A 24427-nucleotide genomic window follows, 5' to 3' on the forward strand; every position below is an offset into this window, starting at 1 on the left:
ACTTCCTTGGGGAGAAAGCAGACAGTGGTTGCTGTTGGCGTGGGGTGACTGAGTACCAAAGGGCATGAGGCCTCCCCCCAGGACGGCCACTGTCAAGAAAGACAGAAAACAGCCAAGGCTGGCGAGGACAATGTGGAGAAACTGGAACACGGCGCAGCCGCTGTGGAAAACGGCACGGAGGTTCCTCAAAAAATCAATCATAGAACTACGGTATGATGCGGCAATCCCACTTGGGAGCATATGTCCAGAGAACTGAAAGCAGAAACTCAAACATGTATCTGTCCACCCGTGTTCACAGCAGCATTATTCACAATAGCCAAAACGTGGAAGCAGGGACTTCCCTGGTGGTCTAGTGGCTAAGACTCCACGCTCCCAATGCAGAGGCCCTGGGTTCGACCCCTGGTCAGGGAACTAGATTCCACATGCCAGCAACTAAGAGCCCGCCCGCCCGCCGCAACTAAAAAGATCCCACACATGGCAACGAAGATCCCGAGTGCCGCAACTAAGACCCGGCGCGGGCCAAATAAATAAATAAATATTTTAAAAACCCCAAAAAACAAAAAAAAACAACAAACGTGGAAGCAACCCAAGTGTCCATAAACAGATGGCTGGATAAACAAAACGTGGTGTATGCACACAATGAAATATTATGCAGCCTTAAAAAGGGAGGAAACTTTGACATATGCTGCAAGTGGATGACCTTGCGTACACTATGCTCAGTGAAGTAAGCCCGTCACAAAAGGACAAATCCTGTGCGGTTCCACTACATGACGTCCCTAGAGCAGGCAAATCCATGGAGGCAGAAAGCAGGCTGGTGGGTGCTGGGGGAGGGGGAGGGGAGGGGGCATTAGTGTTTAATGGGGACAGAGTTTCAGTTTGGCAAGATGAAGAAATTCTGGAGTTGGATGGTGGTGATGGTTGCACAACGATATGAATGTATTTAATGCCCCGAGCTGTACACTTAAAATGGTTAAGATGGTAATTTTGTTATGTGTATCTCACCATGATAAATAAAAAACTTAAAGAAAAAAGCATGAAAGAGCTCTCTGGGGTGATGAAAACATTCTCTGTCGGACTCCGGTGGGGGTATGTAGTGGTATGTATTTGTCGAAACGCACCCAACTGTACACTTAAAACAGGTGCATTTTGTTGCGCGTAAATTGTGGTGCAAGAAAGTCAATCATGAGATGGGGACTGAGGCGAGAACAGACTGACAGGTGAACAGAACAGAAACAAGAGTCCCAGACAGTGACGCCCACGGGAGGCCCAGCACAGGCAGGGCCGCGGTCTGTGGGAAAGGGCAGGAGCTGCTTGGACGGGGGCTCCCCGGGCCCGTGTCACTCCAGGCCTGCTGACGGCAACGTGCAGAGCGAACCCTGAACAGACCGCTGTGCCCCTTACACTCGTGCTGGGTTGGGGCCACCTGCCTAACCACGCCCCGAAACCCCGCACTGGGAAGAAAACAGGTGGCAAACGCAGCCCGAAAACACAGGCCCACGCTCCCCGGGCTGGACTCGGACCCGCACCAGAGGGGAGTCTGCTAACCGGGGCGCCAGGGGAGCAGGGAGCTGAGGCCGGGGTGCCCTCTGCAGGGAGGCTGTGCCTTGACCTCTTCCTGAGGGTGTTCCCGAGGCATCCTGCGGGGTGAGCAGCCTGGATCATGGCCTCACCCGGGGAGACCCCGGGGTGGGGGTGGGGGGATGGGTGGGTGAGGGGCCCACCTGAGCTGGGGGTCTGCGGGGTCAGGATGGCAGAGTCAGCAGTGCCAGCCCGCCCACCCCTCAGGGCCAGGATGGGGACACCTCACGCCCGCTCACTCTGCACCAGGCACGGCCCCAGCTCTGCTGGGAGCTACGGCCACGTGTCCAGGCGTGAGGCCAGGTGCCCCCAGAGCCCTGTATCCTCCCGCAAAGGCCCATGAGTCACCTATCCTCCCACCCAAAGACCCCCAGGCCTAACAGGACTGGACCCTCGCCACGACCCCAGGAGGGGGTCCTGTTGACACTCCCACTTGAGGCCACACAGCCCGAGTGACAGCTGCTTAATTACTAGCTGGTCTCGTTAACACTCTCACAAATTAATTCTCCACACAGCAGCCAAGAGTATCTTTAAAAGCCAAACCAGAACAAGTCACCCTGGACTGAAAGCACTCCAGTGCCTTCCCACTGCCCCAAACTACAGTGTGAGCTTCTCCCCCAGCCCCCAAAAGGGTGTGGCCGGCCGGCCTGTCTGGGCCCTTGACCCAGTGGCTTCGGCCAAGTCCCCCCAGGCCTTCCCAGACCCCGTCAGCCTGAGGGTGCCCCGCCCCCACTGGCGCACGTTTAAATCCTCTTCGCCTGCTGCCCTGCACCAGCGGGAGAAGGGCACGAGTGGGCAGGGCCGGCGCCCCCCAAATGAGATGGACCAGAGCAGCGGCAGCCACTCTGCTCTCCGGAGCCGCCCCCTTAAGATCTCCACTACCTGAGGCACCGACAGCCCCTCTGGGCCTGGCGGTGGTGCTGACCGCGCAAGCAGCCCACCCCAGTGCCTTATCGCGTGCCATCAGCAGGTGCAGGGAGTGAGCTCAGCCTGCAAGCTGTCATCAGCTCCCAGGGGTGTGGTCGCTGGGCCACGGGGAGGGGGAGGGGGCTACTCCATGGCAGGTCGGCCTCAAGCACCTGCCTCAGCTGCCCCGTGTGTGCCAGCCCTCACCGGAGCCCTCCTCTGATACAGCAGGGCGCCCGTCCCACCAAGGCTGGTGTTGCAAAGGAACGTGGTAGAGGCGTCACTCTGAGAAAATGCGTTTGCTCCTGTGGGGCAGGACTGCCCTCGGTCCTAGACTGGGGGTGGAGGGAAGAGCAGCAAGTCCAGTTAAGGCTGCAGGCGCCCCTGCCCTGTCCGGGAGACCCAGCCAGGCCAGTTCCGGTTCGCTTCAAGGCCCCAGGCTGGAGCACTGGACCCCAGAGCCAGGAGGTGGCGCCCCAGACACTGGTAAAGTGAATGGGGAGCAGAGAAGGGAGGGGAGGGGAGGGGGGCGAGGAGCAGCGACGGGGAGTGTCTTCCCTGGCCCTGCCGACCCCTGGGATGCCGCCCGGGCAAAGGCGGGAGGCAGGTGGGAAGGCCACTGTCCCCTGTCTGTCCGGTCCTCACAGCCACACTGCCCAAATTAAAGTTTGCTCAGGGAAGCTGAGGGATCCAAGTCCCCACAGGGGTCGTGGGCAGGGACCTGGCAGGCTTCCACCGCACGGCAAGGGCCGGGACACCGGGCCAGGCACGGCCAGGCCCACTGGAGAAGGCTCTCAAGAAACACCCACAGGCACCCTTAGCTCCCAGGACCTCTGGGGCCGTGGCTCAGGTTCCAGCCCCCTTCCCAGCACAGGCACAAAGCCACCCCTGCTGGGACTTGGCCCAGGTCGAGGTCCCTCGGTTCTTTCCCTTCCAGGACAAGGGGTCTGGAGCCGGCCAGCTGACCCAAGGCGGGTGGGCAGCCCTGGCGCACCCGCCAGATCTGTGCCAGTCACTTCCCGAGGGTTATCCACTGGGACTTGACCCAGGCAGCGCCGGCACCCTCCAATCCTGGCACTGAGCCGGTGTGGGTGTGAAAGAAGAGGGTCACTTCAGGCCAAAGTCCAGGCTGGAGGTCCCCGGGCTGCAAGTTCAGGGTCCCCGTGGAAGGCGCCCGCTCCGTACCCAGAGTGTCAGGGTCAGCACTCTTTCCCCGGAGATACGCAATCCCGGCCGCGGGCGGAGGTCAAGGCGCGCTTTGTTTGCGAACACCCGACCTGCGGGGCAGCCTCGGCCCAGACACGCGGCACAGACTCCGCCGGCCGCGCCCCGCCCCAGACAAAGAGCTCCAACTCCGGGCAGGTGAGCGCGGCGGGCGCCGGGAACCCGGGCGGCCGAGCCCGCGCCAGGGCGCAGACAAAGGCGCGCGTCCCCCAGCGCCCTGCCCCGCCTCCGCCGCGGGCCCCCCAGCGCCCTGGCCGAGGCCCAGGACTCTCTGCGGGTCTGCCGCCACGTGCGCCCCACGGGCGCAGGCGGAGGTACGTGGGGTGTCCGCGCGTGCGGCTCCCGTGAGAGACGGAGTGAGCAGAGCGCCGGGGGCCTCTCCCGCTCCCCGTTCCTCTAGAGGGGGCGGCTGCTCTCCCAACCCCGGCCCCCGAAGTCCCGAGTTCCTCCCCGGAGCCACCAGCGCTCACTCACCGCGCGGGCGCCCCGGGTCCGGCGCGCTCTGCAGGCGACCGCCGCTAGTCCTCGTACCGGAGCCGGAGTCGAAGCTGGGCGGCATGGACGCGGGCCCCCGCCAGCCTCGGCCCGTCGAGGTGGCCCCTCTCCCGTGGCGCCCTGCCTAGCCGGAACCCAGGCCGGGGGCGCGCGGGGCACGCATGTCCGCCGCGCCGACTCGGCGCGCTCCGGGCGGCTCTCGGTGCGCACCGGGCTCCCGGACGCCGTCGGGCGCGGCGCGTGTCCCACAGGCGGCGGGGACGGCGGCGGCGGGCGCACTGCTGGCTAGCGCGCAGGCGGCGGCCAGGGAGCGCGGCGGGGCGGGGCGGGGGCGGGGCGCGGGCAGGCCCGATTAATCCAGCCCCGAGGCGCGGATCTGCCCGCACGGGGCCGCGGACTTGGGTTCAAGCGTTCGCCGTCCCATCCCCGTCACCAGGTCTGGGCGCGCGGTGCCAGCTGTACCGAACGCTGTATGGGCCGGCTACTCCGACGCTCACAGCAACGAATATGCATGGCTCCTACGCCCAGTTTACAGAGGGGGAAACTGAGTCACGGAGCGGCGAGGTCGAGGAGCTGGGACTTGAAGGAAGGACAACAGAGCCCCCACATCTGTCCGATGTAAGCTCCGCCCTCAGTTTCACCATCTGCGAGATGGGGATGCAAAGTGGGAGAAGGGGTCCAAGTAGTTACTGTAATTGCGAATTACGCAGTACACGCCAACCCTGACCACTACTCCGGAGCCACCTGGCCGCTCCGTGGGCCCAAACCGAGTTCAGATCCAGGGGGAACAACCGCCCCTTGAGAAGGCCGAGTATATGCCCCACACCGATCCAGGCCCACGGGGTGGCACCTAACATTCCAGAGCGCGCAGGTGCAACACCAGGACACCAGCAGCACAACTCCCAATCATGAAACTTGCTGTAAAAAAATCCACGGAGGGTAAGGGGGCCGAGGGGCTCCTGCAAGGAGTTTGAGAGCCCACCTCTAAGCTGCTGTGGGGCTAGGGGCACCAGGAGGTCAGCTCTCCTGAGGCATCCAGGGACCCACAGCTTAGAGCCCAGGTTCAGGGCCTGCATACGCCTGCCCTAAGCTGGGCGATCAGAGGCGGGTCCATTCAGCGGGGAAGCGCACAGCCATTTAAACAGGACCCTGGGACACAGCTCCAGAACCGCGGGCACGGGGCCAGCGCTCCCTTTTCAAAAGGCGGCAAAACACAGGCAGACACATGCACTTACACAGCCCACAGTTAATCTCCAACCGTAAAGAAGAAATGGCCAACGGTGCCAGCCTCTAGGTGGGGCTTTTAAGTCCTTTTGTTCTGTTTGAATTATTTACCAGTTACATGTATTCCCCTTACCCCACCCCCATAAACGTCATACCACGAAACCGTTTCCTGCCATAAAAACAGCACGTATGTGGCACCGTGCTGAATGACTTTTAACCATGAAATCACTGGGCCCTCACGCCTATCCTTTGAGGACACACTATTGTCACCTCCATTTTGTTGATGAGGAAACTGAGACAGAGAAGTGAGGTGACATGCTGGAGGCCACGGAGCTGGTATGTGGCAGGGCTGGGATTGGAAACCTGGCAGTCTGACCCTGGGGTCCATGGGCTTAGCCAAGACGTGCTCTTCCTCTAGGAGAGCAGCAGAGACTGGTCCTGGGACGTGGGATTCTGGCGGGAGAGCCCTGACTCCCAGGCTGGGGGGTGGCTTTACCTCAGGGGTGGGTGTCTGCGGGCCCATGTGCCCCCGTGCCCACTGCACCGTGCCCCAGCAGGGCGTGAGCTCTTGCACTTGGCCCAGCTCCAAGGCCTCTGGCAGCGAAGAGGAAAGGTGTTCATGCAGTGGGGTGTCCTGATCTACCCCTCTGGGGTCAGCAGCAAAAGTGCCCTCAGCCCAGAGGTCTGTGAACCTTACACAGCAAAGTGGAATTAAGGTTGGTCAGTTGACCTGGAGATGGAGAGACGATGCCACGGGCACAGCTTAATCTCAGGGTCCTTACTAGTGGGAGGAGAGACGGGAAGACGCTGCCCTCTGGCTGTGAAGCTGGAGGAAGGGGCCGGGAACCCAGGCATGTGGGCGACTCTACAAGCCCAGAAAGGCCGGGAAGGGATTCTCCCTGGAGCCGCAGAGGGGCCGGCCCAGCCCACAGCTTGACTCCCACGGGGACACTCCTGTGGGACTTCTGGCCTCCAGACTGAGAGATAATAGTGTAGTACTCAGCCGCCGAGTTGGTGACAACTTGTCACTGCAGCCACACTCAACTTACACTCACAGCCAGGACCCTGATTAGGGGATGGAATGCAGAAGAACAAGCCGCCCCATCGGCAGGCCTGAGTCAAGCTCACAGCCTAGTGGGAGAGAAGGGCCATACACAGGGAGACAGGTAATACGAGTACAGATGCGTTGGACAGACAGTAAAGGGCAATGTGAAAAGCAGTGACGGGCACTGATCTGAAGGGCAGCTGGGGGAGCCTTCCCATGAGGGGCGTCTGAGCTGAGACCTGAAAGATGAGAAGGACCAGGCTAAGCTGAGGGGAGCTCTAGGGAAGAGTCTTCTGGGGTGGCCACAGCCAGTGCAAAGGCCCTGAGGCAGGAACAACTTGGCAGGGCCAGCCAGGGAGGTGGGGTGGGGCACAGGGCCTTGAGGGCCATGAGGGAGCTTGGGCATTTGTGTTGAGCAACAGGAAGAGATGTGTGTGGGATCCGAGGAGGAGACGGATGACGAGGTCTTTAAAAAGACCCCTCTGTAGGATCCGCCACAGGGCTGGGTGGGGCGCAAGGAGCTGGGCTAGGAGCTGCAGCGACAAGCAGGCGTGGGGATGAAAGGGGGCAGGCGGTGGGGCCCCTCCAGAGGTGGGGACAGGGACCGTCCCGTTGGAGATGTCAGCTGGCAGTTGGTTACGGAGCTTGGAGCTCTGGGGGCAGTGACCCTGGTGCACCAGGTCAGGCAACCTCCCCCAGTCGAGCTGCTGAATCCTCGGGGCCCCAAAGGTACGCTCCATCATCATGTCTCCTCCAGATGAGCAGCCGGGCTGCACCCAGTCTCTCCCAGCTACCTGGAGACCCCACCCCTGGCAGTAAAAGGTTCCTGGAGCCAGTGGCAGTGGGGAGAGCGGGTGGCAACTGAGGGCTGGGCCAGCGCCAGGAACCAGCGGGAGCAGCTAGGAGCTTCTCCAGCCCCAGCCCGGCCTTGTCACCCAGGTCTGGAACAAGCCCCCGAGTCTGACCATCAGGTCATGGTCAAGGTCTCAATGTGCCCCCCGGCTCCTCTCCCACCACAGCCTGACCCTGGAGGAGCCTGTCTTCCTGTAATGACATGGCTTCACTTCAAACATCATTCTCAAGACCACCCTGGGCACTCATGGTCCTTGAAAAGGCCGCAGTCCTTGCCATGCCACCTCTGAGCCATGGCCCCGCCCTCTGGTTTGGGAGTAAAATCAGACTTTGGGCAGGACTGGCTTTAATTCTGTTTAGAGAGGAAAGTGGCTGTGATATGAAAGATTTAATGAGGTTGGAAATCTAGAAGGAAATGGAGCAGGCCTAGATTACCGGGAGGAATGAAGGCCACCGTCAGAGAGCGCAGGGACGTCCCAGGCCAAACAGAGGTAATCCACTCAGGGCCTGCACGTGGTGGGCAGGGGACGACAACCCATCTTAGAACCACATCTGTCATCGTTACGCAGAGCAAGGGGGAGGTACCGTCACAGGGGCCATGGGGGGGGGCTCCACCCACAGCCGGGGGGCACTGGGAGTGCCCACCCCGCTGCCAATCAGCCACGTCAATCGCTGGGCTCCCCTCGGCTGGGCTAAGGCGCTGCCAGCTGGCCTGCTCCCTCGTGGCTGCCTCTCTGGGAGGCAAGTGGATGCAGGGGCTGCAGACGAAGGCCCGTGGGCCGTGTGACAAGGACACCTAGCGAGACAGGGCCCCATGCGTGTGAGAAGGCCAGTGTGGCTGGGGGGGGGGTCACTGGGGGGATGGGGGACAGGCTTCCTGGGCTGGGCTCCCCAGCCTCGGTTCATCCTTGCCGAGCTGCGACTGTGGCCTCACACAGAGCGACCCCGTGGCTGTGGACCGGAGCGCAGACCCTCTCGGCCAGGCTGGCGGGCTCAACGGAGGGGAGGGCATGGGGGGCGGGGCGGAGTCCAGAGGGTCCTCGCTAGCTGGGCATGTCCATCATTGGTGTCCAGTGTTGGGGAAGAAGCAAAGGCCAGAAAAATCTACAAATGCTCACTAATGGGCCGACCAAGGGTGAACTCAGACCCCGCTCAACGCTGGCTCGCCCTCCTTACTGACCAGAAAACGCAAATTCAGTGCAAAACAGCAGAGGGGTAACTGCAGACTGTGCCAAAGATGTGAGAGTTCGTGCAACTGAGAAGACGCTCTGGAAAGCCTTGGAGGAGGCTGACGGGCTCCTGATGGGCTTGGGAGAACAGCCGCGTGGATGATGAGTGGGGCTGAGCGGGGCTTCTAGGGCGCAGGAGGCCCCGGGCCCTCCACAGTCCTCAGTGCTGCGGCCACGACAACCCTCTGTGGTCTGTGCTGTCCGTGAGGGGCTGCGAGCAGGAGGACAGGGTGGCCTGCTGCAGCGGCTGAGCGTGGCCCCCAGAGACACGCACACCCAGAACCTCGGGATGTGACCGTACTTGCAATTAGGGTCTTTGCAGCTGTGATTCAGGATCTTGGGGTGAGTGCACCCTGGATTGGGGGCCCAGGTCCTATGACTGCATCCTTCTGCACAGAGGAGGCACAGACACGGGGGTGGGGGAGGGAGGCCACGTGACCACGGAGGCGGAGAAGGGAGCGATTCCACGAGCTAGGGAAGCCTGAAGCCACCAGAGGCAGGAAGCCTCCTCCCGGGGAGCGCGGCCCTGCCCACACCTTGATGCCAGGCTCCCGGTCTCTGGGACATAGGAGAATAACTTCCTGTGGTTTAAGCTGCCCAGTGTGGTACTGGGGTCCACTGAGTGTGCGGTGGGCACCCTGACCAGCCCATCCCTGAGGGGAGTGGGTTCTCTGCCGGTGTCTAAAGCAGAAGCCATGAGCTCCAGGTATCAGGAGGGGCGCGTGGGCATTGAGTGCACACGTGAGTGCCCGCTGAATGCACGTGTGTGCGACACTCTGTGGGCGAACACGCGCACGTGTGCGGGTGTGAAGGCATGCGTGTGCGAGTGTGGGAGCACGTGTGCGTGTGACGCAGGGCAGGGACGTGCGGCGGCTCCCTGTCCCCAGCCGCGTCTGCGTCTGCACGAAGGCCACGGAGGCCTGGCTTTCTTCAGCCAGAACAACGGCAAAGCCCTTTCTCTCGGGGCGGCGCCTCTGGGCGTGCTGGGGACCCGGGGGCACAGCGCTGTCGTGGCGCTAATCCAGCTCTCCGCTGTGGCAGGGCCGGGGCGTGCAGGGACGGGGCGTGCAGGGACGGGGTGGGGTGTCTCGGCCGCCCTCTAACCCCTGCCCCAGCCACCTGACTGGTCCTCAAGCTCTGACCGTTCCGGAAAGCATCTGCTTGTTTTGCATGCTGGGCCTCTGCCTGTGCCCTGACCGATCCCATGGTTCCCACCTGCCCCCAGGTGAGGACCACCCACCTCGCAAGCCTGCACCAGGCCCCTGGCGCCCCCGCCCAGTGAGGCCCCCTCCGAGGCTAGCAGGGCAGGTGTGGTCTGAAGGCGCTACGACCCCTCCGGGCACAGAGGCGTATGGACACCCCAGGGCCAGAGGACAACCTCCCTGTAAGTGCCCAGGCAGCCTGGTGCATCCCTGGGGGAGCCCGGGGAGACCTGGAGGTGGATGTGGGAGCTGCCCGGGGTCCTGCTCAGCTAGTTCTGGAAAGGCCGGGGCAGGGGAGGCGGGAGGGGCAGATGGCCCCCACCGTGGAGGTCTTCCTGCCTTCTCTTCCAGCCTCCCGGCTTCTCCTCAGCCTCAGCGTTCCCATTCAGCTGGAAGGTGCAGGTTCAGGTCCCGCCTGGCACTTAGGTCTGTGTGACCCCAGCAGGAAGTTAAACTCTCCGCACCCAGCTTTCTGCTGAGCACAGCGGGCACTCCCACCCTCGCTGCTGTGCTGGGCCTCACGCTACACGGCGCTCGTGGATGGGGACCCTGGTGTCAGTGCCCACCCCCCATTCTCTGTCCCTGGCGGCCATCACATCTGTCTCACCTATGCTGGGACACCCTTCAGGCTCCTCAGACCCAACACCTTCCAGACTGAGACCCTCCGCTACCTCTATCCCGTGGCGTCCTGGGGCCCCCCACGCACCCAGGGCCGTCCCAGGTGAGCAGTGGAGTCCTGAAGGCATCAGCGGGCTCTAGCGTCCCAGCCCACAGGCCCTAATGGGCCTGGATGGACCCAACGTGATCACAAGGGTCCTCACAAGAGGGAGGCAGGAGAGTCAGAGAAGAAGACGTGACCTCAGAAGCAGAGGTCAGAGTGACGACGGGAGGAGGCTACGAGCCCAGGAACACGGCAGCCTCCAGAAGCCCGCCAGGCAAGGAACCACGTTCTCCCTGGAGCCTCCGGAAGGGACCACCCCTGCTGACACCTTGGTTTTGGCTTAGGGAGACCCATTTTGGACTTCTGACCTCCTGAACTATAAACTTGAGCTGTTTTAGGCCACCCAGTCTGTGGTAATTTGTTACAGCAGCTGTAGGACACAAGTGCCTCTCCCACCCCTGCATCCACAGCCCAGGCCTCCGCCCTCGCCTGCTGGGACTCTTGCAGTAGCCTGACGGTGCCTGAGTCCCCTGAGGCCTCCGGTCCTAGCAGATGCTCACTCTGTCCCTCGGGTTCCTCGCTGAGGGTGGGGCTGCAGGACAGATGCCACTTCAGAGGGTTATCTGGGGCTGAATGAGCTGACGCGTGCAGGGGCCAGGAGGTGCGGGCTACATTTCAGTCATCACATCGTGGTCCTTGCTGGGACCTATGTGCCGCCCCAGTGCCTGCCTGGGACCCTCAGTGAGCAAACTGCCAAAGGCCCTTCCTCTTCCTCAGGCAGACCCGTGGGAAGACACACTCTGGGTGGAGCAGCCCTAGGTCACGGTGCACAGCCCTGAGCCCTCGTGAGGACACCCGGTGAGGTTGCCTGTGCAGGGCCCCCTGCACCTCTGTCCCCCCAGCACCCGGCCTTGGAGTGGGGGCCCGCGGCTGGGAGAGGGGAGGACGGGTGAGCCTCCTACAGACTCCGGGAAGGTGTTCTCAGGAGTGGGGCTGGGCCGGCACACAGGAAACCTCTGTGAGCAGGGACGCTCCGAGGGCGAGCAGGGGCATCCCGCGGGAAGTGGGGGCGGCGGCGGCGGCGCGGGAGGCAAGTGCCAGCGGGCCCGGGATGCAGAGGGGAGCTGCCCCGAGGCGGGCGGCAGGGACGCACGCCGGGCGCTGCTCTGAGCTGCTGTCGGGCTGCCGTGCCCTTTCCTTGCTGCCACAGGGACCTAAGGGGTGGGCCCGCGAGCCTCGTGCCAGAGGTGAGAAGGCGGGGACTCAGAGGAGGCCCCCGTCAGGTGCCAGGCGGAGGAGCCTGGACCGGGCTCCGTGCTCACCGCAGACTGAGGGCCCCGAGGAGCCAGGCTGACCCGGGGCCCGAGGCGGCGGACGCCCGCCCGGCCATCTCAGCAGCCAGCGCCGACCCCCCCGAACCCCGGCCTCCACCCCGGGCCGCAGGCACCCCGGACCCCCCGTTCGCAACGCTCAGCAAAGAGGAAACCGAGGCTCGGGGCTGGAGGGCTGGCCCTCAGAGGACCCCCGGCCCTCCGGCCAGCCGCCTGACAGCCCCACCCCTGCCCCTGCCCGTTCCTGCGGCCCAGTGCGGGGCGCACGTCCTGGCGGGGTGGCGGGGGCGAGCCTGGCAGGCAGGCCAGACAGACATCCCTCAAGAGACGGCTGGGTGCTGGCCGGGCCGCTCAGGCAGACGGCAGCCGGCCCGGACCAGCAGGCTGCCTGACGAGCCCCACACGATTTTTCACCCCATATTTTTCCAATAAAAAAGCAGTTAGACACCGACCGCAGCCATCTGGCCGCCCGGCTCCGGAGCCTCCTGGCAGCTCAGGCCGCCTTCCCCGCCAGCACTGAGGGCCCAGGGCAGGGCCGGGGTGGGGCGTGGGGAAGCATGTAGGGGTTCTGTGGCGAGGGGAGCGTCTCAGGGGGGCGGGGGGGCCTGCATCCCGGGTGTGGGCTGCCCCCGGGGCAGGGCCTGGTCCCGCAGAAGGGGAGGCGGCGGAGAGGTTTTCCATCTGTCTGTCTGTCTGTCTGTCTGCGTGTCAGCCTCTGGGGCTGGGCTGGTTGGAGAGGCCTCGCTGGTTTCCGACTGTCTGTCCGTGTCTGGGAGGCACACTGTCCTCAGCGTGTCTGTACCTCGAGCCAAGAGGCAGAGCCCGAGGCCGGCGGGCAAGGGGCGGGTGGGCCGGCAGGAGCCCGGGGCCGGGGAGGCAAGCGGGGCAGGAGGGGCAGCAGTGGGCCCTGGAGGTGCAGGCGCGTCTGACCTCAGACGCTGGCAGGCACGGGAGGAGCAAACTGGCCAGGAGAGACGGAGCGCTGGTCTTCCCGCCGCCCTGCCCAGGAGGAGGCCTCCTTGGGGCTGCCTGCCTGGCACGCCATCCCCAGCGCCCAGCACGGGTGTGGAGTCAGCGCCGACATACCCAGGGCACGGGGCTCCGCCCCCACTCTCCCGCCCCACCTGCACACCCAGCTGCGTCTCCTTCGCCGACCCGAGCAGCCCGGGTGCCTTCTGACCGCTGCTTCCAGCCTGCTGTGCACCGAGGAGTGTGACAAGTCAAGCTTGTCCCAGCTTCGTTCAGCCTGTTCGCGGCCAGGCTCCAGGGGAGGCCAGGGCACTGCTGTCAGTGGACGGTGTTTTCCCTGCCACCTGTGCTCTCACGGCCTCGGAAAGGCAGGGCTCTGCCCCGGAGCGCCGCAGAGGACGGACGCCTCTCTCTGCTCTCCCCGCCCTATGGGGTGGGGAAGGCGGGGGATGGTAACTTTGGCCGAGGCCCCAGCCAAGTGTCCACCGTGGCCCTCTGACCTGCGCCTGCTTTTGGATGGGCCCAGAGGAAGTTACTCATTGCCCAGAAACCCAGCTCGGGTAAAGGACAGAAGGAACTCCAAAGGTCTCTCCATACCCACCACCCCAACTCAGACCCAAACAGCCTCGAGTAACCGGGTGTCCCTGCCATGGAGGAAACAGAGAGGTCTGGACCGCAGGTGATACCCTTGGTGCATAATTAGTGCCCCCGGGGAGCACTGCCAGGGTGAGGCTGTGTGTCAGGGACCTCCCAGGATGGTGGCTCCCCACCGCACTTGGATCAAAAGCTGAATTTCTTGCCATGACTTTTTACAATGTGGCCTCTCTGAGCTCACCCACTCCCTCCCTCCTTCTGCTTCGGCCCCACTGGACATTTTACATCAACATCATCCCTGCCTCACCACGCAGGAGGTGATCAGTCAGGTTGTAAGATCAATGATGTGGGAAAGGGGAATGCAGATAAGATGGCTGGTGCTACAGCTGCTTCTGTGGATTAAGAGGTGACTATGAGGAAGGAAGCCATATGCCAAGAATGGCCAAGCAGAAAGACAGAGGAGACTGATGACCACAGACAGGCCATGCCAGCCGAGAGTGTCCACATCCAGGCCTTTAGGTGAGAAATGCAAACTCCTTCTTTAGTCCAGTTCCATTACAGCTTCCTCCCTGACACGGGCCATGTGGTAGACAGTTGGTGTCTGCACCTTGAAAGCCAGGACAGAGGTAGGGACTTTATCATGTAGGCAACAGAGGTCTCCGCATCTTTCTGGTAAGGGCAGAGATGTGAGCTGGCGAGCAAGGAGACTGTGCCACGCCCAGAGGAGAGCTGGTGAGGGCAGGGCGAGGGCAGCTGTGGCCTCCAGACCTACAGCCGGGCAGCCATGCAGGGCCTGGCGAGTCACAACAGCCCAGCCAGTGCTGACCACACACATCCCCGTCCCGGTGGCAGAAATACCAACATCTGTCCATGCTGGTTGGTGAATAGCCCTGGGGCCCTAGAGGGGGCCCAGATCCCAGGGGGCTGCTCTAGGAAGCCCCAAGACCTCCCCACCACCAGGCAGCTCTTGGGCTCCATCCAGGCCCCCTTCTCTGAGCGGCACCATGGAATCTTGGCCCTGGCCTCTGGCCTGCATCTCAAGCTGTCTGGAACACAACCTAGTGCCCCAGAAGCCCCATGTGCTCATGGAGAAGGCAAACTCGGGTGACCGGGGAGGAATCCTGTACCTTTCCCTGGCTCATCAGCCAAGAGGCTTTCTGCAGCATGGCCTGGCTCTGCCCACTTCAGGGGCCCCACCGCCCCACAAACAAATGGCAGGCTCAGTCACCCTGTGCTAGCTCACTCAGAGCTCACCATAGCCCAGGAGAAGCACCCCGTCACTCCCGGAGCAGGTGGCGACAGTGGGAGGCTTCTCTCTCCCTCCCCCTGCCTGGGCCCACCAAGGCCTGCCCGCACCGGAGCCAGGGGCGGTCACACGGCCGCATCGCCCGTGCAGCCCCCTGGGGGCCCAGTCACCATGGGGAAGACTGGGCTCTGCCCCTCCTCCTGAGGACCCCCGGCCGCCGAGGCCCGGTGCAAGTGCCACGGGGTCAGCCCCAGCGCAGAACCCAGTCTCTCCCAGCAGAGGCCTCTGGAACTCAGACCCTGGCCTTCCCAAAGACCCTCAGAGTGGGGTTCTTCCCGCACGCTGCACAGGGAATCGCCAGAAGGAACTGCTGGTTCCAGACCCCACCCCAGACTCGACCAGAGCGAGCTCCCGGGCCGCCCCTGGTGACCGCGCCTGCTGTGCCGTCAGTCCTTGGCCAGGCTGAGCTCGGGGCCACCGCCAGTGCGCGGGTGGGCGTGAATGCAGAGGAGGCCAAAGCCACGGCCTCCGGCTAGCCCTCGGTCACAGCCTGCCGGCCTCGGTGCCCGGGATTGACGGCCCTGGGCAGAAGTTCTCGGCGTGCCTGGTCGGAGCTGCCATGTGGGGCTGTGCCCTGGCTCGGCCCCTTCCGGCGCCTGGTCTCCACTCCAGGGTCCTCGCTCCGGCAGGAGGGGTGGACCGAGGGGTGGAGGGAGAAACATGCCAGGACCAGCGCTGACCAAGGGGCCCCTGGACAGAGCAGTCAGAAGCCTCAGGGTCTCAGAAGCCCCTCCCCACACCCCCCTCAGAGCAGCCCGTAGCCTCAAAGAGCGTTTCCTGCAGCTTTTCAATTAAAGGAGGTGCTGAAGGTGATGGCCCAGCGCAGCACTTTCCCAGGTGCTGCGATCTAATACATTAAAGACATCAGGAGTGGGGCTTCCCTGGTGGCGCAGTGGTTAAGAATCCGCCTGCCAATGCAGGGGACGTGGGTTCGAGCCCTGGCCCGGGAAGATCCCACATGCCGCGGAGCAACGAAGCCCGCGAGCCACAACTACTGAGCCCGTGAGCCACAACTACTGAAGCCCGCGCACCTAGAGCCCGTGCTCCACAACAAGAGAAGCCACCACAATGAGAGGCCCACGCACAGCAACGAAGAGTAGCCCCCGCTCGCCGCAACTAGAGAAAGCCCGTGCACAACAACGAAGACCCAATGCAGCCAAAAATAAATACATAAATTTATATTAAAAAAAAGACATCAGGAGCGACAGCTCCTGCGAAAACGCGGCACCTGTCCCAGTGCCCTCCGGCGGCCCGACACCTTGTCCACTCACAGGACGGCTGAGCGGGGAGCACTCGGGACCACAGACACTTCCTAGCTGCCCTGCCCTCTGGCCACCTTCCCAGGACGGTCTCGACAACAGCAACGACTCCACACGGGGCTTCTGGGCCAACTCACCTGGGACGGCACACCCTCAACCTCACCCGTTCACACCTGCCCCTCCTCCATTCACCACGCGACTCCTGTCCCCCTCCCGGCCCTTGGGATAAACACTCGCCCAGGCCAGCCCAGCACCCTGCCTCGCGAGGCTGGTCACCCGGACCCCAGGCACCCCCTGCAGGCCTGTCCTGCCCCGAGCACCCTGCTAGCCGGCCTTTGGGTTCTCTCCACACTTGCTCACGTGCTTATAGGCGGCTCTGTGCTCGAGCGTGAAGCCTGTACGAGGGGGGCCGGCCGTCTGTCCGTCCACAGCTCCTGCCCACGCAGGCCAGGACACACCAGAGAGGCAGCAACCGAGGCTCTCACACCGCACAGACCTCCCGACGGGACCACGTTCCAGTTCACAGAAACTTGCCTAGACACCAGTCGGTATTCAGCTGCCCTTCCATCTGCCTCACACGAAGAGCCCTCATGCACACTGGCCCCACTGCCTGGACACTTGTCCTCCTTGGTGCCCGGTGCCACCCCCGGGGGGGCCGCACCCCGAGGACAAGGGGCTCCATCACGTTGGCGCGGCCACCTCCTGCCCGTCTCACCACCTAAGACTCTTCAGGTGGGCTGCTAGCTCGTTCCCCAAGGACGGTGCACCCAGCCTGCCCGGGTTCCAGCTGTGTGACCTCGGGCAGGTTCTTTACCCTCTCTGTGCCTTGTCTCCACTTCTACATCAGGAAGTGACAGTCCCTGCCCCACAGGGCTTTGGGACGGTGAGTGCCGGGCGCCTGCGCCCGCTGGGCCTCACGCCTGTTGCTGCTGCTTCTGGTCGCTGCCCCCGAGAGGCAGTCCCGAGCGGCGCCCCCCGCTGTATCCCTGCCCACACAGAGCTCAGCACACAGTAGGTGCTCTGCCAATACCTGCTGAGCCAAGAGCTCTTGCCCTTCCCCCAGGACACACAGGGCCCGGCAGATGGCCAGGAGCAAGGACTCCCGAACCCCAAGGGCCAAGGCAGGAGCTGCGGAAAGGAACGCAGAAGGATGACGGTACCGCCGGAAGGCCCCTCGGCTGTCCCTGTGCTAACTCTCCCACTGCATAAATCCCGAGTTAGTAGAAACTTCATTGTTCCTAAAAAGCGGGGGGTTGGAGGGAATTGCGAGGGGCCAGGCGCTGTTGCTATTAGCGGAAGTCTCTGTTTTGGGGTGATGTTTACGGCTCCCAGCATGGAAACGCAACAGAGTGTGGCCCCCGCTCTGCCCACGGCTCCCCCATCCCAGGGAACCCTGGACTGAGACAGCTGCCGACAGGCCAGGAGCTGAGGCCCGGTCCTGCAGCCCCAAGGGGCCCGGGCAGCTTCCCAGGTCCCAGCGTGGACGTCTACCGCATCTGGCCCTCAGCCAGGTCGGGGAGGCGACAGCCACCCGCACACCCCACAGGAGAACCACGACCTTTCTGCCTGGTGTCCAGGGCCCAGCCTGCTGGGGTCCAGGTCAGCAGGAGGGGCAGGGGAGGGGGTGGAAGGCTTACCTTGTCATCCCCGTCGCTCTCGCTGTCGCACTGCAGTGGGGGGAAGAGAGAGAGAGAGGTGAGTCAGCGCCCCACAGGCGGGTCGGGGGCTAGGGGGTGAGAAGGTGAGAGTGTGGGAGGGGCCTGGGCTGGAGGGCAGGGCCAGAGGAGGCGGCTCTGGCCGCCCCACGCCCCGACTCGGGGCCTCAGGTCTGGGATGGGGGTGTCCCCAGCCAGCAGGACCAGGGGCCCAGGCGCCGGGAGCTGGGAGGGATCTGGGGGCCTAGGCAAGCCCTGGGTGGGAGCTCCATCGAGGACCGGGGCATGGGGCTGGTGGTAGGGGTAGGCGAGGCAGAGGTGAGACAGAGGAGCGCACGTGACCAGGCAGATGCAGACCAGCACCGGCACGCCCAAGCAGGCCCGAGCTACCCGGTAACCCCAGGACACACGTGGAGCAGCCCCCCGCCCCCCTCAGGCTCCCTCCCAGGTGCTGAGCTCTCCAGGCAGTGGGGGGGCCGCGGTGAGACGCGAGGGGCCCTTGGCTGGTTACGAGGCCGACGGACCAGGGCTCAGGGGAGGGACTCTGGGCACCGCCTGGGCAGGGAGACAGAGAGGCCCAGCCTCGGGTGGCCTGAAGGGGCCGCAGGGAGGGCGGGGGGCAGTGAGGGCTGGGGCCCGTGGAGGACAAGCAGTCAGGACAGCCTGTGCTGCAGGTGCTGCCTGCCGGGGTGGGGGCCACCTGCCCCCCCGCCCGCCCCTGCAGATGCCCCAGCAGAAACCGCTCCACGGGTTAGCGCAGCTGGTTAAGGGAAGATTGTGAAAATCGTGCAAACAAATCCTCGTTTTCCATTTTCAGTGAGCAGAGCTTTAAAAAGAAAGCCTGCTCTAGAAACCACAGCAATTTTCCCCCTAAAAGAATATAAACCATAAAGAATCTCTTCCCAGCAACTGTAATTGTGACACGTTTATGTCAAGTGAATTATATTGCTGAAAATAAATCTCCCCGGGACGCACAGGAGGGTGATGGGCCCCAGGCAGACATGTGGAGGTGCTCCACAGACACGTGCTGTTTCTGTGGGGTCCTCCACCAGACCCATTCTGCGATCAGGCACACGCCCTCCGCGCCCCAGGGCTGGGGTGGGTTCAAAGACAGAGTTCACGGAGTTGTGGCGACCTGCCTTGTGCTTTATCAGCCACTCACCGCAGGCGGAGAGTGTCCCTGGGGACAGGGGGGATGGGCATTTGGGGGGATCTTCCTGAGGCTGACAGCAGCTCCGTGGACCCTCTGCCCCCCAACCTCGCACTGCACCCTGCAGGGCCTGGCCCAAGACCTCCAGGGCGGGTGTCCCTTCACAAATGGCAGAAGGACCACGGGCCCAGTCTCCTGGCTGTACAGCCACGGTGAGAGGCCAGGTCCGCCCCTCATGGCTGGCTGGCTCTAGCAGGGCGGCTGAAACCCAGAGGCAGAGCAGGAAGGCGAGGAGGGGAGGCGGGAGATGAGGCTGGAAAGGTGAGTGGCCAGAACATGCAAAGCTTCACCGCACAGCGAGCTTGGACTGAGCTTTGTCGTGCGGCCACATGACCGGCACTTCCGGACGTTCTCTGTGCCAGGAGGGAGGGGTGGGGGGAACCGGGGGGTCGTGGCCCGTGGGAGCGCGGCCTGGAGGGGGGCTGTGGGGGACAGGAACCCCTCTGATGCTGCAGAATTAGCCGAGCTGCCAGACACCCCCAATCAGGCCTCTTTATGCCTAACAAGCCCTTGAGATGGAAACTGCAATCCCATCAAACCATCAGGGGGCCGGGCCTCGGGCGCAGCACACTGTCCCTTGGGCAGCCTGGAAGCACCCCTAGGCCTGGCCCTGCTCCACCCCAGGCCCGGTTTCATCCCTTCCGCGCTTTCAGACGGTGCCACTGGTGACAGCTAAACGATCTGACATCGAGGAGGGGGTGAGGGCGCTTTCCAGAGAGTCCACGGAGCCTATAATTGACCAAACAACTCACCGTTTTCAGCCAGCGCAGGCTGCGCCGCAGATGAATTCACGTTACTAAGTCCTACTGAATTAATGTTTAACTGCAATGGAGTCGGAATTGAATGAGGCAATTAATCAGGACAAAGAGGGAAAAAGAGCCACATCTGTCTCGTGGGAGCTGCCTGAGTGAGGCGACCTTCACGGGGTTGGGCTGGGCTGGGCGGTCCTGGAGAGCGTCATCCTGGTATGGGTGGGGGTCCAGGCGGGGAGTCCACAGAGCAGGGGACAGACCCTAGGCCCCAAGGGATGTGCTGGGTATGGTGGGAGCCCAAGACATGGGCTCTGGAGCAGACGCCTTCTCTGACGCTGTGCTGCCACCTACGCTGTGCAGCCCTGGGCAAGTGCCATGACCTCTCTGTGCCTCAGTTATGCTTCTGTAAAACGGAGCCAACAGCCCACCTACAGGATTGTTGTACAGCTTATATGAGTGAATACATGCAAAGCACTAGGACAGCGCTGGGTGTGTACTCATCATGATATACCGTGTGGATGTATTTTCACCACCACCGCCACTACCACTACCACCACCACCATCATCACTGTCACCATAACCACCACCACCACCATCACCATCACCATCATCACCACCACCACCGTCACCACCGTCATTACCATCACCATCATCACCACCACCACCACCATCACCATCATCACCACCACCATCATCACCATCACCGTCATCACCACCACCATCATCACCATCACCATAACCACCACCATCACCACCACCATCATCACTCAGTATTAATTATTACTGTCTTCCAACTAGGCCGAGAATGAGGAGTTCCCCTTTGGAATGGCTGAAGGCCCAAACCTGAGAGTTTCAGGGAGGCGTCTCCCAGCCCTGGAAGTGCCAGCTCTTGCCCCTGACCCTGATGGCTGGTGGCCAGAAAGGGAGCACTCCTTGGCCCAGATGAGAGCCCAGCATCAACTCCATCCTTCCCTGCTTGCCCCCAGCTCCAATCCCGCTCAGGAGGTAGCGCACCCCTCTACTTGCCTACCGGTTCCTCCCAGCCTGCTTGAGCCAGCAAACAATGAACCAGCAGGCCCACTCATCCAGGACCAGCCCCTCTGCCCACCCTTCAGCCAGCCCAGAGGCTTACAGTCCTGAGTGCACCTCAGCTCACCCGAGGGGCCTCAGACCCCGTCAGCCTGAAGCCTGGGCCAGGTGACTCTAACGAGGGGCTGGGGAGAGGCACCCCGCTGGGAGCTCAAGACCACCCAGTGTAGGTCAGAGGCAGATGTGAGCTCAGGGTCCCGCATCCCAAAGCCCCGAAGCTCAGCTCTTCCATGTCCCAGGCCACTGTGTCACTCACGCAAATAGATGTGACGTGGGGATGCCCAAGGGTAGCTGCGTGTCGCCCACGTTCACGGATGTGACGTGACGAGGGACCCATCCATGGGTGGACATGGCCTTGAGACACAGCGTGAGAAGCCATAAGCTGGATGAGGCTTTGTTTGGCCTAACTGGCCTAATTTTTAAAAAAAATTTGCTGCCAACATTTAAAAATCTGGAGATTTCTCATGAGATCCTGCGCCTTACTGAGAGCGGGGAGCCACATGCCCGCGTGACAGCCCTGCCCAGTGCCAGGCAGGGCCCCGCTGGGCCCCCTCCCCGCCTCTCCTGACGTCCAGGGCCCGAGTGCTGGCCCTTGTCACATGCTGGGGACATAGCCCCACGGTGGGTCCCGGAGCCCAGGGCTCTGTCCTGCCTTCACTCCCGGTAATGGCGGCCGCTCGTTTCACCTCTCTGGGCCTCAGTTCCTCGTCTGCCGAGACGGGGGGCCTCGGTGCTGCGGGGGCTTGGGGTCACATCGGTCAGTGTGGGTGGGGTGCTCAGGGCAGCAGCTGGTTGGCAGTCCGGGCACATAAATGGGAGCCGCTGTCGTCGCCATCTCCACCTTCCTCAGTGTCACCCCCCTCATCATCGTCACCTTCAGCATCACCGTCACCTTCACCATCACCACTGACACCTTCGCCGTCACCGTGATCTGCCCCAGCCCCTTCTCCCCTATCACCCAACCAGCCCCTGGAGGCACCTGAGTCATCCACGGGCCTGGGCACAGACACTGTCGCCCGACAGTCCTGCTTCCCCGGGGGCACCTGCACGGCGGGTCTGGAGAGCTTGGCCTCCGTCACCGAGACCCTTCCAGAAACCTGGGCAGCTACTTGCTTGGGGCGAGGGCTGCTCATCGGCCTCCAAAGATCGACACGGTTGTTCAGCAGCCGCAGAGACGGGCCTTGCTCTTCTCTCAGAGCGAACGTTAATTACCGCGGCGTCGCTGAGCAAGGCCGCCGCTCCCACTCCTCGAACAAAGGCGTGAAAAATCCCTGGGCTGGGCGCCCTGCTGCCGAGCCCGTGCCCCCAGCAGGCGTTCCAGCACCCACGGCTGGGCCAGGTCACCCATGGGGGCGGGGCTGTCCCTCCTGATCGCTGCGGGGTCTCCACTGTGCAACGGAGACACAGGTCGAGGGGCTGCCGGGGGGCTGCTGGAAGGAGGGTGTGAAACCGCCCCGGCCCTTCTTCTCACTCAGGCGGCCCCACCTCCATCCAGGGGTCCAGCAGGCTCAGGGCCAGCGTGGCCTGGCGCTTGGAGGCGGGGGTGGGCCGGGCCCCTGCCCGGCAGCGGGGCCTGAGCTGCACAAGGGCCCGCGGAGGCCCTGACTGCAGAGTTGCTGGGGGCCAAGGGGGGCCGGGCCCTCCCCCCGGTCTGGGCCGGGCTCCCAGTGGGCACCGTCACCTGCAAAGGCCTGAGCAGCTGCGAACCGAAAAAGCAGGCAGGATCCGCGGTCTGTGTGTGAGCGGAAGGTGACGGGACGTTCTGTTCAGGCCACCTGGGCGTGGCGGCGAGGCAGGTCTGAGCTGCTGGGCAGCCGCTGCTGACCCCCGCCCTGGGTCGTAGCCACGTGGCCGGAGGTGTGCCAGGGGACGCCCGGGGAAGCCCGGGTGGCACCAGTCCTCGGCGCGGGCAGCGCTCGCTGGGCGTGTTCTCGTGGCTCATGTGTGCCTGTGCACGCCTGAGCGCCAAGACATGGGAGTCGTGCTCCAAGGCGTCTCACACGTGAGCCCCTGGGCACCCTGTCCGGGGGCGCTCCACCCTAGCGTGTCCTGCCAGATGTCCCACGAGTGTGCGGCACCTGAACAGTCAGGAGACCTGCCATGGGGCCACGCGGGCCCAGGAGCGGTGGCTGTGTGGACAGTCCGTGTCTGCGCTTGGGGCTCCCGCCCTTGGCCCGCACGTCAGCTCCAGCTTATTAAACACTCTGCTTTTGGAGCCGCTTTGGAAGAACTGGGGGAGAAGAGAGGGGTGTCGCTGTCTGGGGAGCAGAGGGGCCCCAGCCCGGGCGGAAATGTCACCTTCGTTTCTGCTGCAAACGCTCTATGGGGATGTAGAACACATGCCAATTAAGCGATTCGGCTAAAATACAGAGCCAAACGAGCTGTGAACCCCAGCCGGGCAGGGAGCAGCCTGGGAAGAGGCAGCGCTGTCTGGTTACGCTCTGCAGTGGGAAGGCCACTTCTCATCCTTGTACGCGCGCCTCCATCATGTAAATGAGCACCGCGGCTGAGGGTTTCAGCCAGGCACCGCCCCCTCCCCCCCCCCCCCCCCGTCAGAAGTAGACCCTGGGGGCCCTCGGGGGCGGGGGTGCCACCAGGGCAGTGCTGGGGCCTCCGCTGTCTCATCTGCTGAATGGGGTGCCCACGGGGTTGTCGGGTGACCGGGTCTGAAGTGCTGGGAGCTGGGCACACGGCTGGAGAAGGCTGGCACCACCCTCCTTTCAAGGGCGGCTGCAGCCACCAGTGCTCACCGTGGCACAAGCCCACTTCACAGATGAGAAAGCAGAGGCTCAAAGGGTAAAGGGATTTACCTGCGGCCACATGGCCACTGAGCAGGGGCCGTGAGCTGGGTCCAGGCCCCAAATGGCCCTGTGCCACTGCCCACCTGCCCTAGAACCCCAGGCAAGCCCTGGGACCGTAGGGCTGGCAGGAGTGGGGGCAGAAGAGAGGCAGAGGCCCAGAAAACCACAGGGCATGGGGCTGATGCTGTGTTTGCTCACTGGGCTTGCTTCCACACACTTCACTAGTCCCCACCACAGATCTACCTGCTTACGGACGGCGAAACGGAGGCAGAGCGGTTGGGCGTCCTCCCAGGGCATGGCTGCAGGGTGGGTGATAGGCTCCGGAACCCACAGTCCTAACCTGCCCATGTGGTCAGGGCCCCACGCCAGCGACTCCCTCGTGGTGGCCAAGACCGCACTGAGGTCCCAGTACTGCCCCTCAAAGAGCCCCTGGCCCCCTCGGCCCAGGAAGTCACAGTCGGCCCTGATTAATTAGGCATGATACCTGGATGGTGGATCCTGAAAATCCCATGTTTGTTTACTCAGCTAAGTCACTTTTTGTGAGAATTTAGGCTTTAAAGCAAAACAAAGCACTAATTACTCAATTAACGAGCAATTAAGTTACTGCATCCTAATAGCCGGGCGCGGACTGCCTCTGTGGGGAGGGGACCACCGAGCAGGGATGCGCTGTGGGGACGCCACCCGTCACGGGGTGGGCGCAGCGGGGACAGAGGGGCCCGAGTCACCTGGGCCAGGTGCTCAGCCCACACGGCCCACCTGCCTTCCCCAGGCCCCTCCGGGCCAGGAGGGCTGAGCCCCGCAGCCCGTTCCCCGCCGGCGGTGGCAGTGGGTGGAGCTCTGGGGGCCACAGCGGCCGCCAAGCCTGGCTGAGAAGAGACGGCCCTGCAGCCGGGTCGCGGGTTTCGCGCGGCCTGAGAGACGGGGGGCTGGGGCCCCTCCTGCACTTTCAGACGCGGCTGAGAGCTGCCTCTGAGGGAAGCCACCGGGGACACGGTGCGGGTCTCGGTGGCAGCCCGGCGTCATCCCAGGCCCCAAGCCTGAGCTG

The 24427-nt window shown here is 63.4% G+C and overlaps 1 protein-coding gene across 13 annotated transcripts in view; it reads right to left on the minus strand.

Annotated features, from left to right (window-relative positions):
- The window catches only part of FBRSL1 (fibrosin like 1), an 86175-nt gene that overhangs the window by 15370 nt on the left and 46378 nt on the right, over positions 1–24427 (minus strand). For 12 of the 13 annotated variants that reach the window (XM_036874741.1, XM_036874739.1, XM_036874738.1 and 9 more), the window contains one exon: positions 17513–17542. The exons of the other annotated variant lie outside the window; for it this stretch is intronic. In XM_036874741.1, coding sequence (XP_036730636.1) covers positions 17513–17542 — 30 coding nt within the window. The remainder of the gene's footprint in view (positions 1–17512; positions 17543–24427) is intronic. 13 annotated transcript variants of the gene reach the window in all.

This window comes from Balaenoptera musculus, chromosome 14, assembly GCF_009873245.2.
Source record: "Balaenoptera musculus isolate JJ_BM4_2016_0621 chromosome 14, mBalMus1.pri.v3, whole genome shotgun sequence".
In the NCBI taxonomy this organism is placed as follows: domain Eukaryota; kingdom Metazoa; phylum Chordata; class Mammalia; order Artiodactyla; family Balaenopteridae; genus Balaenoptera; species Balaenoptera musculus.